Consider the following 16,958-nt stretch of genomic DNA (forward strand, 5'->3'; position numbering starts at 1 on the left):
GTGCATTAAGAACAAGGCAAAAATAATCTGGCGCAAAACTTATGTAATTAACAGTTTTTTTGATTCTAAAATGTTTTATTTCTAAAAGTCCATAGTAAGGAAACATATGCTCTTAATGATGATTATTATTATCTATGTTGTGGTGATGATAATGATGATGATGATGATGATTGTGATGATAATGTTTATTGATGCGATAAAAAAAAGTTATTTTTAACCAAATCATTGTCTAAACTAAATTTTCTTTTAAATTTACAATTAGAATCATGTGGAAATTTGTGAATGTCAACCACTTTATTGTTTAAATCGATGTGGCATGAAAATGTTACGTAAAGAGGTTTGATTATTAATCAAAGAAACAGTTTTATATAAAAGAATTTGTGTTACATTTAGTAAGTAAATTAATTTTCATATCTACTCATAGATGTCGTCTCATATCACTGATATTTGTGCTAATACAATTATTCCTTGTCAATACTCAAACATTGGATGCAATTTCAAGGTAAATAATGTTTGTTTTTTTAAATTCTTATTCACTCCCAACAAAGCTGGAGGCAGCCACTATTAAGTTAAGAGTTACTAGAAAATAAAGAATACAGATCAAGAAAACGGTTGAATAAAAAAAGTTAGTCAAGAAAGCATGAAGATGGGAGAGAGTTCCAAAGGGTTTAATGCGGGGAAAAAACTAGACAAATAAAAGTTTTAAAACCATGCAGAGTGTAAGATTATGACAATAACGATAAAGAGAAGCGACCTTAGAAAATGTTTACTTAGCAACCAATTGTATATGTAGTTTCCATAAGAGGTCAGTGGTCAACGATCGTCCAAGAAGACGTAAAGAAGAGGATTTACTGAGAGGGAAGCCATTCATCAATATAAAAATGTTGGCAGTATTGCGATAGTTGTTTGCAGTAAATAACTGAATTTTTTTGGAGTTAAAACTCACAAGCCCTACAAGCCCCAATCAGTAACAGAGATGAGGTCAGATTAAATATTTGACTGCCTGTTCTAAGCAGTTGAAAAGAAAAGACTTTTTGTAAAGACGGGAGTATAATATTTAGTCATCAGCAAAAAAAGCAATTATAAGGTTGTCAGGAAAATAATTAATTTAGATAAGAAACAAAGCAGGACCAAGAATAGAATGTCGAGGTACCTCAGGAATAACTGGAAATGACAAAGAGTGTTGACCTTCAAGGTATGTCAAATTTTATCAAAAGCTTTTGATATGCCAAAAGCAATAGCTTTTGTCTCACTGCCTCCATCTAATGCATCGATAAAAGTCAGCAAGAAGAACAAAACCGTATTGATTGTCTGACAGTAAGTTATTTGACTCAAGATTGGAGGTTAAAATTTTGTTGATCAAAGACTCAAAGACCTTGCTTATAACAGAAAGAAAACCGATCTGACAATAGTTGGATGGGTTGGAATGTTTGGAATTTAATTAATCAGAATGTCCGGTTTAAATTATTAGAATTTAGAAATGTTTAAAAGTCATTAACAAAGAATCAGCAAAATATTACGGTGACAATCTTAAACGTTCCCTCACCTCAACTTTGAGCAATACTCCTCTTTAATCAGGTTTCGTCAAGGTTTTAGTTTTTTTTTTTGTTAAAAAATCAAATTGATAAACAAATCTAAAGTTTCATTCAAAAATTGATGTTCATAAATTATAGAAACTTGCATGGATTAGTGCTTCAGAACGGCTGAAAGTAGTGTATAATTATTTTAGTGCAATGTAAAAAACTAAATGAATAAAATTTAAAAATAGTTTTAAATATTGTTATTGCATACTAAATTAAAATAATGTCTCTTAAAAGCAAGAAACAAATATTTAATATAAAATGAAACCGTTTGAAGAATATTAAACGTGTATATAATCAAATAACTCCATATTTTCACTTTTTGAATTTTTGATTTGAATTACCAGTATCATATTGGTTCTTGGTTCTAATTTAAAGATTTGGAAAATTATATCGCTTTTGACAGATCCTTTAGAGGAGCGAAGAGGAGTCTTAACCTGTTATGATTTTAATAAAAGCCATTTTTAATAAAAATCAATACTAAAATTCATCATATGAAATCATTCTAAAAAGGAAAAATTGCATGGATTAGTGCTTTAGAACGACTGAAAGTAGTGTATAATTATTTTAGTTCAAGGTAAAAAACAAAATGAATAAAATTTAAAAATAATTTCAAATATTATTATTGCATACAAAATTAAAATAATGTCTGATAAAAGCAAGAAACAAATATTTAATATAAAATGGAACATGCTCTTGTAGTATGGTAGTAGGATTAAAAAAAAAATTAAGACTTGAATGATGAGGATGGGTTTTTAGATAGGAACATTGATGATGTACAAGAACTGTTTGAAGAACATTAAACGAAGTAATCATAACTATATAATCAAATAACTAAATATTTTCACTTGCAATTAAGGCGAAACAATTATGAGTATCTTATCGGTGCCTGATTTGAATTACCAGTATCTTATCGGTTCTTGATTCGAATTTAAAAGTTTGGAGAATTATATCGCTTTTGACAGATCCTTTAGAGGAGTGAAGAGAAGCTTTAGCCTGTTATGACAAAATTAATACAAAATCAGCATCCATTTTTAATAAAAATCAGTACTAAAATTCATCATATGAAATCATTTTAACAGTTTTCTTCGAATTTCACAAATAATGCACAACCTCAATATAGTTTCGTTCAACACGGTTTTGATAAATCACTGTATATTACAGAGTTTCGATTTTACACCAGCTCAGGATTATTTTAATTTTGATGTAGGGAAGAGCGGGGAGAAGAAGGACAGGAATTTTTTTTTCAGGGTTATTGCAATATCTTTTTTATTTGATGTATGAACTGAACCAAACTAGTCTTAACAAATAAAGCAGTTTTTGGGGCACCGAATCCACCCCCTATAATTGACAGAATGTTTTAATAAAGTATATATTTCTTGGTTTAAAAGGAACCCTGCTATTGGGGTAAAGTGGGACAAGTGTGGGAGAAGTGGGACAAGTGTAGATTATGGAACCCAGTTATGTGGAAACATGGGTTAACGTCCATGTTTCCACATAACTGGGTTTTGGACAAGGGTCAACAATGTCATTTTTTATGTTAGATGACACGGATTCGCTAAAAATAATTTTTTACGACCCAATCCTTATTTCAGATACTACCATCAAGAAATAAAAAAATAAAAAAGAGGAGTTAGAGAGGAGATTTGATCACATTTTTAACTTCTTAGAGGATAATAAAGAATTTTAGAGGAGGTTTTTGAAAAAAAAGGACATTAGAGAATTTTAGAGGAGCTGTGGCCACCCTGACGTCTCTGGAAGTACCACGCTCAACTTAGTTTCTTCGCGCAGCGGGCCTTGTTTGTAAAGGTTCGTGTTTCCGAGTTAAAGGGTTGAGAGAGGGTTGTAACCACAATAAAAAAAAAATATTTAAAAATGCGTAGCCTCCTCGACTGAAGTGGCCCCCTTGGAGAGATAAAAATAGAAAAAAAAATCAAATTATCAATGCCTTTTTCAATCAAATTAAGATTGCATTTTAAGAATTAAAATTTCTTTGTTAAAAAAAGAAAAAAGTTATTTTACATTTAAGATGCCAAAGTTCACTTGGAAAATGATTTCAGCTTTTGTTTTTGATGTTGTTCCAGCAAGCGGTTGAGGCAGGACTGCTTTTATATCATCAATATTCACACTAGGAACGTCATTAATTCTAGGTTTGACAAATTTAGAAGTTTTTTTATTCTGGCATTTCAGGAAGCTGACCTCAACATCAAAATTTGAGTCTATTTCTTTCTGCACTATGCCTACATAATAAGAAATGGTGTTTTTACTACAAACCTCGCAAAGAACATAATCACTGACACTCACATTTTGAATAACGCTAAAAGAAACTGTTTCCAATTCTTCTTCAAACTCTAGTGAGAACAATTAGCAGAAAAATCATTTGTTATTTTGTTGAAATCAACATCAAGGTCACTGTTCGATTTCCGTAAAATGTTTTTCCTCACATTTTTGGATTTTAGAAGGACAATTTTTTTACCTTTTTGTTTGTTTAATACTTCATTTTTTATTCTTAAAATCTCTGATGTTGATGTGGGTATCATACACTTTCCCTTTTTACGTCCACGTCTTAAAATCTTACGAGAAGGTGCCTGCAAAATATATATTATAGTATTATATAATTATAGAATTAAAAGAAACCTAAACTAAGAATATTTAGTTTAAATTACCGTTGGATAACCTCGTACAATCTCAGGAGAAAATACAGTTAAGTTTTCTTTTACTGCTTCATGTTGCACACCCAAACCTGATATATCTGAAAGAATAGCACTTGTATTATATTTCTCGCATGAACCTTCGTTGCATGGTTCTTGAGGCACATCTTTATCTGTAACAACTGTTTCATGTTGCACATCCAAACCTGAGATATTTGAAGGAGTAGCAGTTGTAATCGATTTCTCACACGAGCCTTGACTGCATGGTTTTTGAGGCACATCTCTATCTGTTACAACTGATGGTAAAAAAATATCATCCCCATATACATGTCTATCATAAGGCTAAATTCCTGTCACGCGAAATCCTGACATAATATTTGTTGGTGTGGAAGATTTTTCCCATGCTTGTCGAATGAGACTGGCCATCTCATAAATTGTAATGGCTTGCCCTGGATTGCTAAGCATCCAGCTATTGGCAGCTTTATTAAAGTATGTTTTTATTGGACCAAAAACAGACCTATCTAAAGGTTGTGTCTTATGTGAAGTATGTGGTGGCAAAGTCATCATACAAACATGGTTCTCTTTTGCATATTAAAGTGACTGTAGTGAAAGGTGGCTTTCATGATTATCTATAATCAATAAAACTTTGTGATTGGCTATTGGGCGAACAAACTTAACAAAATGTTTTAAAACATCTATAAATATTTCAGCATTCATCCATCCAGATTGATTGGCTAATCCAATAGAACCTTCTGGTGCTCCTCTCATTAGTGAGTTTCTAAATAATTTTCTTGGAAAAACAATAACAGGGGGTATTGCTACACCAGCTGCGGAGACAATGCAACACACTGTTACTAATTCACCTCTTTCTCTAGATCTTATTTGCCCAACTTGCTTCGATCCCTTTGATGCAATGACACAAGGAGTTTTTTGCACAGTAGTAAAACCTGTCTCATCAAGATTAAAAATTTTAAATAATGTTGCTTTAGACTATATACCTTCTTGTAATTTGTTAAAGAAAATATCAATAGTATACCGATTAAATGCGGATGCTCTTGCAATTGAAGTTGCCTCTGGTTTTTTAACAGATAGTTTTGGGTTTCTTTTTAAAAATCCTGTTAACCAATCTCGACCAGCCTTTTTTTGCTCTATCCAACGCAAGGGACATTTTATTTTGTTTGCTTGAGCCATTTCAAAAGCTAGAGCTCTTACTTGAACTGGTGTAAGGCCATATAACATATCAGAACATGACTTTAGATAAGTGCTCAGTGTTTCTTCTTGTGCAACAGAGAAAATTATAGAATGTTTATAATTTGGTTGAAGATTAGCAGCTGGGTATTGACACTTTTTTTTATACACCTATGAAGTGCAGACTTAGAAATGCCAGCCGAATATGCTGCTTCTCTAAGGCTTATCCCATTTTCCACTTCGGCTACAGCAACTTTCAAAAAGTTTTCTGAAACATGCGGAGATTCACTTTTTCTGTTATAAACTCTAGGCATGACCTGAAATTTAAAAGAAATTAGGTTTTATAAAAAATACTTATTTTTTATGGTATTAAGGTCACTGTTATTACTATATCTTATATCAGACTATTATTATTGATTAAAAAAATTTTATGCATGCCTTTTGCTTTCCAAATGCTTTCAAACTATTGATGTAAAAAGAATTCTAAATTTGCTCCAAACAATAATGATGAATCAAATCAAATTTATCTTTAATGAAGATCTCTCTTTCCAAATTTTGTTTTAAATCAACTGAATAAGAACTAAAACTGAACTTAAATATTTCAATAAAACGTCTCAATATTTTTATTTTGAAAACTATAAAAAATCGTTGCTAAAGGAGAAGTGGGACAGCGGCTTTTTTCTTTGTCCCACTTCACCCCTATGTAGGGAAGACGAAATAAAACTAAAATTACAGCCACACAGTTAAAGCTGAAATACAAATTTAATTATTAAATGTTAGATGATAAGTGCATTTCCCTGTAAAATAGAAAAAAAGTGCAACTACAGTCAAAAATAAATACATACATGAGTTACTAGACTGTCAGGAAAAGTACTTTTTTGGGGTACTTTCAAAAAAAAGGGTTTTCACCGCGCGCAGAGAGGAGAAATGATGTCTACTAAAAAGACCACATGAAATCTATACGTTTACATTAAATAACAGTAATTAGGGCTGCTGCGATATAAAATTATAGGGGTGTCCCACTTCTCCCGCGTCCCACTTCTCCCCACTCTCCCCTATGTATGCTAGAGTAGTATTCATTTAATGTTATTTAAATTCTGGTAACAGGTACGAAAATTGTTTAAAATACCGGCTAAAATACGTTAAACAGCAAAGCGTAACTTTCTTATGATTTTCTTCAGAGTAGCATTACAATTCATACTATCTATTGCTAGACACTTATCATGATGGCAACCCCTTACCAGTCACCTTTAAACCTCAAAATATTGTAATTATACTAACGTTAAGTATAAAAGTGAAAATTTATACAATGCGCCTATCTCTATTTAATTCAGTCGAAGTATGTCACTGTAAATGTACAATAACCAATTCAAAGTATAAACTTTTAATAAAAATTGAATTTATTGCAACAGAAAAGATAAAAACTATGCTGCGTAATGAAACCGTGACAAAAGCATGGCCTCAAATATTTGACCTTTTACCTGGTAAATATACAATGGTTCAAAATCACAGAGAGTGTTGTTTATCATTTACAGCTACATAAAAAAATATTTTTCCTCAAGTCTCAAAGTTAAAAAAAAAACTTATCCAACAGTCAAATAAAAAACAACAGAAAAAGACTATATTAACTATTTATTAATATTACAAGGATTATATATTTATATATGCAAAATATATTTCGCATATATAAAACAATTTTTAAGAAAATTTAAAACATTTTAGTTGATATAATAGGCATTTGTGATATGTAAAGTTACTCATAAATTTCTAAAGAATAAAATGTATTTTTTATAAATAACTTTAACTCATTATATTTAAAGATATTATGTAAATAGCAAAGCATACACTCTAATAAAATTCTTGCCTTGCTATAGCTTTCAAAATCTTCTCATATTACAAAACCAACCACAAAATTCAATGGCAATTATTGGTATAACCGAATTTAAGGTAGCCTTAACTTCATTGGTAGTTTTTGGAAACGACCTTATAGAAGTATAATTAACTTTAAGACAACTAAAGTATTCCTCGATCAGGTTCAATTGCAGTGAATGAGGCGGCAAAAAGTAAACTGAAACATTGGATTGGCCAAGCAAATCAATTACATTTCTTTGCCGATGAAGTGCGCAATTATTCAATGGGGATTCGTTTGGAATGCACAAATATCCCCGAAATGAGGATATTGCACAATTATTCTAGGAATAGGGACTCCTTTGAAAATATGGTCCTTAAATTGTTGGTTATAAAATCACAAAAAAAATCACCATAATAGGCATCATACACTATCTTAAAGAATACCATTAACATTTATAGCAGCCATTAGACTTACATTCTTTCCACGATTTGCTGGGACTGTAACAAAATGTTCTTTATTTTTTATAAAATAGCCATATTGCTTAGAAGTATGTAAGTTAAAGCCTGCTTTATTTAGAAACACTAAGTTATTGTCAGGAATTGAATTAACAGTCCTACAAAAACTTTGTCTTAAGTCAACATTTTGCATTTCTTTTGGCACTAGTGTAAGTCATTTTTTAGTGAACTCCATCTACTTATATTTAGATATTGTTGGTAAAGATGCATTAATACTCCTTTCAATGAGAATGTTTTTCAATGATGCTAAAGTATGAGATGGATCGTGCCCAATTTGCAATAAAATTTCAGATTTAAGTGTCTCCTCATAAGAGCTGTGCCTTTTTTACTGATACAATTTCATCATCACTAAGTCTTTAACAGGTTTTATCAGAAAAAGAACGTGTCGCAGAAACTGATATTTCAAGTTCTTCCGCAATTTCTTATAACTTCATTTCTTTAAGAATTAACTTTACTATGGTTTTTACAATATCCTTTGTAATAAGTGTTCTCTTTTTTCTTTTTCTCTCATTTTCCATTTATCGATTAAAACAACAAAAATAAAGTTTGAATAATATATTTATTAATAATAAGCATAGTAAGGCATGATTGCAAGTGTATCGCCTTCAAAAAATTTTCTCTTGATAAAAAAAAAGCATTTATTTAATATGGATATAGTAACTTTTCTATTTTTCATGGCACATAATATAAGCCTTTTGTTGAACTTAATATAAAATCAAATAGTCAACTTTCCAGCTCGCTTTCCAGATAACCTAAATCATATACCTTCGCTACTCGACCTATGTCTTGTTTCTGATCCTAGTCAGTGCTCAGTTTCTCCACATTCACCCTTATGTTCTTCTGATCACAATTTGATCTCTCTGAAACTATTATCTCATTCTTCTTCACAATCAGAATCACACTATCATCGTACTTCTTACAACTAGAGGAGAACGGGGCTAGTTGCAACAAAATTAAAAAAACTGCATTTATCTCCTTAAACTTTAATATTTTTGAAATTTTTTTTTCATGGTTATAAAATAGATCTTAGTGACATGTTAATCCAACATTGATAAATATAATATAAAACTTAGTTATTCCGCAATAGTGAAACAAAAATGAAAAAAAAAATGTTGCAACTTACCCCGCGTCGGGGCAAGTTGCAACAGTGAACGGGGCAAGTGGCAACACATTACTTTAAAAGAATAAGCCTTGTAGAGTTCACAGAAAATTACTAGTCAATCTGTAATTTCTATCTGGCAACAAAAAATTTATAATTAGAATAAAAGAAAGTAGTATTTTCCTTGAGCTGCAATACATTTAATATGCTAGACTTCACATATACCTGACTTGTTTAGTAAACTAAATACTGTTTTTGAAAAAAAAAAGTTCTCTTGGTCAAATAAATAACAGTTAAGTTTAAAAAAAGACAAGAGGAGTATTTAGGATATTTAAGTTCTGTTTTTTTCTGTTTTTAGGATATAAAAACACAATAACATTTTGTTTAAAAAACAATTTTTTTAATGCAAAAAATTACATTAATTCCATTTTAATTCACCTTTAATGTTTTTCTTTTTGATTGTTGATGTGGAAGTATTTTTCTCTTTCTCTGTGGAAGTAACTTTCTTTTTTTAGAACTAACTTCTTTTTCAGTCATAAGTCGCTGTTTTACTGGAGTATCTGTAAGAATTGCTGCATACTTTCTCTTTGATCTAGTGAGTATTTCTTTCCTAGGTTGTGCTTTTGGCAGAGGTCTTACATTCTCTGGGGAAAATTATAATGATGCCAGAGATGGAATTGCATCTGAGATTGAAGTTGATGTACTACTATCAATACCTGCTTTAGGTCGAGTTGCTGGACGATCAGTAACAAATGATGGAGTAAAACCTGCATCTGAAAATATATCCTTATCATATGGGAATATTCCTGCCACTCTAAAACCAGATGTTATGTTTTGTTGTGTAAGAGAATGCTGTAAGGCTATTTTTGCAATTCCTGGCAAATCATATATACTCATTGTTTTTCCTGGCCATTGTTTCATCCATGAGTCTTATGCATTAGCTACGCATTTTTTGAATGGTCCGAATACAGATCTATCTAGAGGTTGCAACTTATGTGAGCAATGAGGAGGAAAGAAAAGCAAAACTATACCATTATCTTTACACAATGTTATTAATTGAACAGATAAATGAGACTGATGGTTGTCTAAAAGTAATAGCACAGGACTTTCTTTTTTGGGCTTGACATGCCGAATAAAGTGCTTTAAGTAAGTAACAAAGCACTCTTCATTCATCCACCCTGACCCATTCGAAGCACCAATGCAATCATTTGGTCCATTACGATACAATGTACAATAGAAACATTGGAGGCACACTATTGCCACATGCATTTACAGCTAACACCATTGTCACTAGTGTCCCCCGTTCTTGAGATGTTAATGCTCCAACTTGCTTAATACCTTTACGAGCAATTACCTTGTTTGGTTTTTGCACAGTGGTGATACCAGTCTCATCAACATTGTAAATATTAGATGCAGAAAAATGATTTCTATCTAAAACATCTGATAATTTTTGAAAAAATACACCTACATTAGCACTATTAAAACTAGTTGCTCGTGCAAGACTTGTTGCTTCTGGAGTTCTGATAGACAATCCTGACTGTCGATTTAAAAACCCTCTCATCCAGTCAGGACCAGCCATTGAAAGTTTTAACCAAGATTTTAGAAAATTAAGGTTATACTTTATAGCACATTCAAATGGAAGTTTTCGTGCTTCATATGGTGATAATCCATAATAAATATCAGAAGCTGTTGATATATTTGAAGCAATAGCTTTTTCTTGTTCTAAATTGAAAACTTGGCGTGACTTTTGATAACCAGGAATAGGTAGCGGCATACCCATATTACTAGCTTTTTTTACTTTATTGATGAAACGGAAAAGAGTTGAGTAGTGGATTCCATACTTTTTTGCTGATGCTCTAATCGGTATTTCTTTTCCATCAATATGGTTTGCTGCCTCTATTACCACTGCTGTTGGATAAAGTCCTTTTTCAGTTTTTCTCTTATAAGTTCTCATTTACAATTTCTACTTAAGCACAAAATAGCACAAATAACAATAAAATAAAAAAACATTAAAGTCATTTTACACAACTTAACCTACATCATCATTTATTTATATATGAATGATTAATGTATCTTTGCATATATGTATGCATGTATATATGTATGCATGTATATATATATATATATATATATATATATATATATATATATATATATATATATATATATATATATCAATACATATATATATATATCAATATATATATATATATATATATATATATATATATATATATATATATATAAATTTATACATAATACACATATAACATATATATATATATATATATATATATATATATATATATATATATATATATATATATATATATATATATATATATATATATATATATATATATATATATATATATATATATATATATATATATATATATATATATATATATATATATATATATACATATATATAAATATAGGTACGTGCCATGAAAATTTTAAATTAATTAAATTCTTGGTTGTTATATATCATTAGAAAGAGCTTCAATTCAATATTGTAAAAGTGAAAAAATTATCAAAATTGAACAATTCCATAAAAGTTATGTCGTTTTTAGTACCGCTTTTTCGATATATGGATTTGTTGAAGAAACTGTGGTCAAAAAAATGTTTTTATGAACTAAAAGTTTAATAACTTTGTCAATTCTTATTTAAATGCTTATAACTTGGTATCAAAAGATAGATGTAAAAGTAGCCTGCAAATTTATATAGGTACTTACTAACCGGGCAGGTCCAAGGGGCTAGAGGGGGCAACCAACCGCAACTTTTACCATCAAAAAATGAAACTTTTACTCATAAAAGATCAATTTTTCAATAAATTTATTAATTTTCATATGCAATAAACTGCTAAAATTTCCTTGTAGACTGCCACCAAATAGGAGAGGTTCATTTTCTGAGTTAAGGTGTATGTGGGGTAATGATTTAACACACCCTTTTAATAAAAACGATTCATTATAAATATTTTGATTAAAAGGTTTTTTTAAAAATCATCAAAATAAAATTTATTATTTACAACATTACAACAAACAAAGCTGCACACTCATTGATTCGGGGGAAGAGGGCGTGTCCACACCCCCTCCAACCTAAAAAAACATAAAATAATTAATATAAAATTTTGTTTAAAAAAGAAAAAGAAAAAAAGCAATGACTTTAAATAATATATTGAAATACAAAACACATTACACGTTACCACCTTACAAGTTGGACTTTTCATACGAAGAGCCCAGTGTCCCCTGCAGACCATATTTTTTTGTCTGTTTTGAAATAATATTTAAATTAATTTGAGTCTTGGCTTTTAGTTAATGATTAATATATTAAATTCCAATAATGAAACTAAATATAAATCATTGTTAACAATAGACACGATATGAACGTAAGCCAGAGCCGTCTATCAAAAAAATTGCGTGTTCCACTACTTGCTGTACATTTATTTTGCAAATTCCTCTATTTCCTTTACATTTATTTTAAAAGTTCCACTACTTCCTTTACATTTATTTTGCAAGTTCCACTACTCGCTGCACATTTATTTTGCAAATTCCACTAATCACTATACATTGATTTTACAAAATCCACTATTTTCTGTACACTGCTTTTGCAAGTTCCATTAATTGATGTACATTTATTATGCAGGTTCCAGTGCTTGCTGTACATTTATTTTGGATGTTCCGCTTGTTGAAAATTCCGAATGCTCAAAATATGAAATTGATATGACCCAGATTAGCAATATTTCACCAATTTATGCCTTGCGTTGCATACTTTGCTATCGTACAATTAATATGCTCACATACAGCAATTAATTTGAATTACGAAAATATTTACTCACCTGATACAATATCAGCAACCAACTGTATTTTTTTCATGCAATAATCAACAGCTTCAGAATCAGTTTTATCTTTAGACCAGTATGATATAGAGTAAATGATATCTGTCTGCGTTTTTTTAAGTTTTTTAACTCTGCCATCATACATGTTTAGCATTCTTGATTCAGTGTCATACCATTGATGGCAGAGATTTCTGCCAACAATTCTGTCTAACATAACATCATTTAAATCAGCAGCTTGCTTTGTTGACAAGTTTTTATGTAAATTCAAAACTTCACTTATAGTAAATATAGATAAATGTTGCTCTAAATTTCGTTTTTCTTTTTCATCCTTTTTTTTTTTTGCGTTTTTCAGTTTGTCTTTAAGAAATCTCAGCCCTAATTTCAGCATGTTGCAGGCGACTTTTTAGTCTTTTTTTTTCTTGCCTCCTGCATAGCCCACCTAATAACACTTTCTCTTGAATAGTTGCCGAGATTTTCAAGATAATCCACTGTCCTATTCTTTTTTGTTCTTAATTTGCAAAATATATAATTTTTTGCTTTTGCAGCAATGAACATTCCCATTAACTCTTCACTATCTATGTTATGAAGTCTTGCACTTGCTGTCTCCTCTTTAAGTGTCATTGTAATAGTAATGGCAAAATATTGCATGTACTGACAATTTAAAACCTCTTCTATTGCAACAAGACTAGCCTTAGTCATGGCGATAAGCTGGTCTCAATTGTGCATGTCTTTGATATCAATTGTAAAGTATTTGGTTTGAGAAAATTTCCAAAGAAATCTATTTTTCTGGTAAATAGATTACTTTTTGAACTTTTAAATGTTTTCAAAAATTTTTTAACTATAGTGATACCACCAACATGATCAAAAGTTGCATTTTCGGATGATACATAAAACATAGTCATCCAGGGTCCTGTAAGAAGTTTTCCAAATAATGCAAGCATGCACTTTTGTTTTATTTTTTTTTGAGTATAGTATTTTATAAAAATGAAACAAGTATGGAACAGAATGTGAAGCCGGTTACCACGATACCTTAGAATGATACTTTGTGGAAGTTTGTTATTTTCTAAAAAATTTACAAATCTTTTTGGGTCCTCTTTCACATCCTTAAACCTTATCTATTTCATAGCTAAAACAATTTTGACTGCCATACTATCATATCCAAGTAATTGATAAGTTTCAGTTTCCAGAGACTTTAATGCTGAACGACATGAAATAGCAATTGTATCAAGAGGGTGCAAATGGCAGTTTAACTCATTCAGATTTTTAGCCCAGATTGCACCGAGTTTTCTTATTGTAAGATGGTTAACCGAAACTCTATCGGACATTGTGTTTGATATATTTGAGATAATCAAATTACAACACTCTTCTAAGGGTTGCAAATGAAAGTTAGAATAAACTAAAGCAATATGATCTACTTCATTACATATATGGTTTGCATAATCAACTGCTGTCCCACCTGGTAATTGGTCAATAGCAATAACCTGGCATTCATTTTTTGATGTTAGGTGAATGCTATTGATATGAACGTCTTTTTGCGTTTTTGCATCAAACCCTAATATAAGGTGATTATTAGTAATAGCCCATTCTGTTACTTGCAGGTCAGCAATACTGCCAAGCTCACGGGCCATTTGCTCAACAGTGATACCGTAAGGAATGTTAGAAAAAACAACACCTAAATATTGCCCATTTTCTCAACAAGAAATGGTATGTTACTTGTTGGGACAGTAGACAATAACATGCTCTAAATTATCATTCCCATTTGCAATGGATAAGTTTTATCATCTGACGTATTTGTATTAAGTATATTGCCCTCCTCCATCTAGGTCATATCATTTTCTATGCTGGCAATAATCTTTTTATTTGTACTAATAGCAGCATTATGCTTGAGAGTTACTTTTCTTAACTTTTCGCAATAAGATTTCAAATTTGTCTGCTGTAGTAATATGTTTGTAGTTTATTCTTTAAGTCTCTAACCTCTGCTCTTAAACCTTTGATAATGTCTTCTTTTCTTTTAACACTTTGCCTTAAAACTTTTAATTTGTATGGCATAGTGTTTAATTTTGCTTTCACTTCAGCTATCTCGATTCAGTGTTTTGTGCAAATACTAGCTAAATTTGAAGATAGATAAGACAATCTACTTCTTAGTTTTTTTCTCCTCGGTGTCACATTCTCTCGTGAAGTATATCTATTTGACACATTTTCACTAAAAGCTGAGCTTAATTGTTCACTTTGAGTTGGAGATGAAACACTGCCTTAACCAAAAAAATTTCATAATAACTAATCCTGAAAAAATGTTTTGCCCAGATTTTCGATTTATTTACTAAATTTTCAATTTGACTTTTTGATGTTATGATTCTAAAATATTGAGTGACTTGATTATAAGTTTTAGTTGCTGATTCCTTGCAACTAACATAGACAAAATAAAGGTGTCCATTCATACACTCACTGGTTTGAACAGGCAAGGAGAAGTTATCAATTAAAACTTTTTGGCTGCACCATAAAATTCAATACTTTTTTTGGGACTTGTGATAGCTAGGGGGAAAATATTTATTAAGTATTGAAATCATAGTAAATATAAAATAATGTTCACAAAGTTTAAGTACTTTAACCTAAAGAATATTTTCATTTCTCAACTAAAGGCAGATATAAAAAAGTCGGACTATAATTAAAAAACTTATTATAACTAAACATTAGACTACTGCAAGCCATTGCAGAATTGTAACACTAGACAAACAATACATACCTGTTGCAAACAAATGTGAGTCAACAACAAAGTTTTCATTTTTTTTTTTTTTTAGTTTACTATGAATTAATTTAATTAATTAGAAACAGCAACACATATATAAAAATATATATAATTTACAATAGAAACACATAATATACAATACACACACACACACACACACACACACACACACACACACACACACACACACACACACACACACACACATATACATACAATATATATGTGTGTGTATACAATACAAATATATTTATATTTATACATATATACAAAATATAACAAATACATTTTATGTATATAAGAAACAACTATGAAAAATATTTTTAAAAAAACATTATCTTGTTATAATAACCTAATAATTTTATTAAACTAGGCATTTTAATTATTTTAGACATTATAATAATATTAATTCTAAATATTATTTCATTGTTGCATTAAACAAACTGTTGCATTAAACAAAAAATGTAATCTAATGTACATTAAAACTTTAACTAATGAGTACTTAAGTATTAAATACTTAGTATTTATTGTAAAGTTATAATTTGACAAAATAACTTTACTAAATTTTTGTAAACATTATTAAAGGACACTACAAATATGTTGTAATTAGATTAAAATTACACTTTAGAACCTTAAGTATAAATTAGGCTTTTTAATCAAAAATTTTTAAATTTAATTTAAAATTTAAATCAAATTTGAAATTAAAGTATGGACTTTATATGAAGTTTTTGATAGACCCCCTCTACCACATGAGGCGTAAAATTGCCGAAATTATGTACCTTTTTTGTGCATTGTAATAATGTATGTGTGCATCCGAATAATGCAATAAAATTTGGCAAGAGCTTAGAAAATAGATATAAAAACAAACGCAAATAGTTTTAATAGTACGCACTACCTTCCTTCGATAGGAATTTAACGAACGATCGACATCAAAAATTTTGATAGCCATTAACTTTATATAAATGTAAGTAACTTCAAAAATAGAAAACACTAATAGAAAGTATAATTATTTCAATTTTTAAAACTTATCTAAAGTGATTTCAAATTCTAAAAAAAAAGACTAGAAAACACGTTGTTACCACACTTACTTTGGACGGACTTTAGAAAACGTGGAACAGAATTTTGGCACAAAAATCGGTTCCGTAAATATATATATATATATATATATATATATATATATATATATATATATATATATATATATATATATATATATATATATATATATACATATATATATATATATATATATATATATATATATATATATATATATATATATATATATAAATTTAAAACAAAATTTTATGATAAAGATAAGTTTAAAAAAAATAAAATAAAAGTTTATATAAGTTGTATATGTATATGAAGCGTATTTATATATATATTAGGGTGTCCCAAAAATATATCATAAATTGAATTTTAATGTGCGGAATTCTACATTTAGCATAATTTTATCCATAAAGAAAAACAAAACAAAAATTAA

The 16,958-nt window shown here is 29.6% G+C and overlaps 1 protein-coding gene across 2 annotated transcripts in view; it reads left to right on the forward strand.

Annotated features, from left to right (window-relative positions):
* The window catches only part of LOC100197356 (TNF receptor-associated factor 6-A), a 59,058-nt gene that overhangs the window by 19,524 nt on the left and 22,576 nt on the right, over nucleotides 1-16,958 (forward strand). The window contains exons 5-6 of one of the 2 annotated variants that reach the window (XM_065811252.1): nucleotides 263-337; nucleotides 425-502. The exons of the other annotated variant lie outside the window; for it this stretch is intronic. Of the exons in view, the coding sequence (XP_065667324.1) occupies nucleotides 263-337; nucleotides 425-502 (153 nt within the window). The remainder of the gene's footprint in view (nucleotides 1-262; nucleotides 338-424; nucleotides 503-16,958) is intronic. 2 annotated transcript variants of the gene reach the window in all.

This window comes from Hydra vulgaris, chromosome 12, assembly GCF_038396675.1.
Source record: "Hydra vulgaris chromosome 12, alternate assembly HydraT2T_AEP".
Taxonomy (NCBI): Eukaryota; Metazoa; Cnidaria; class Hydrozoa; order Anthoathecata; family Hydridae; genus Hydra; species Hydra vulgaris.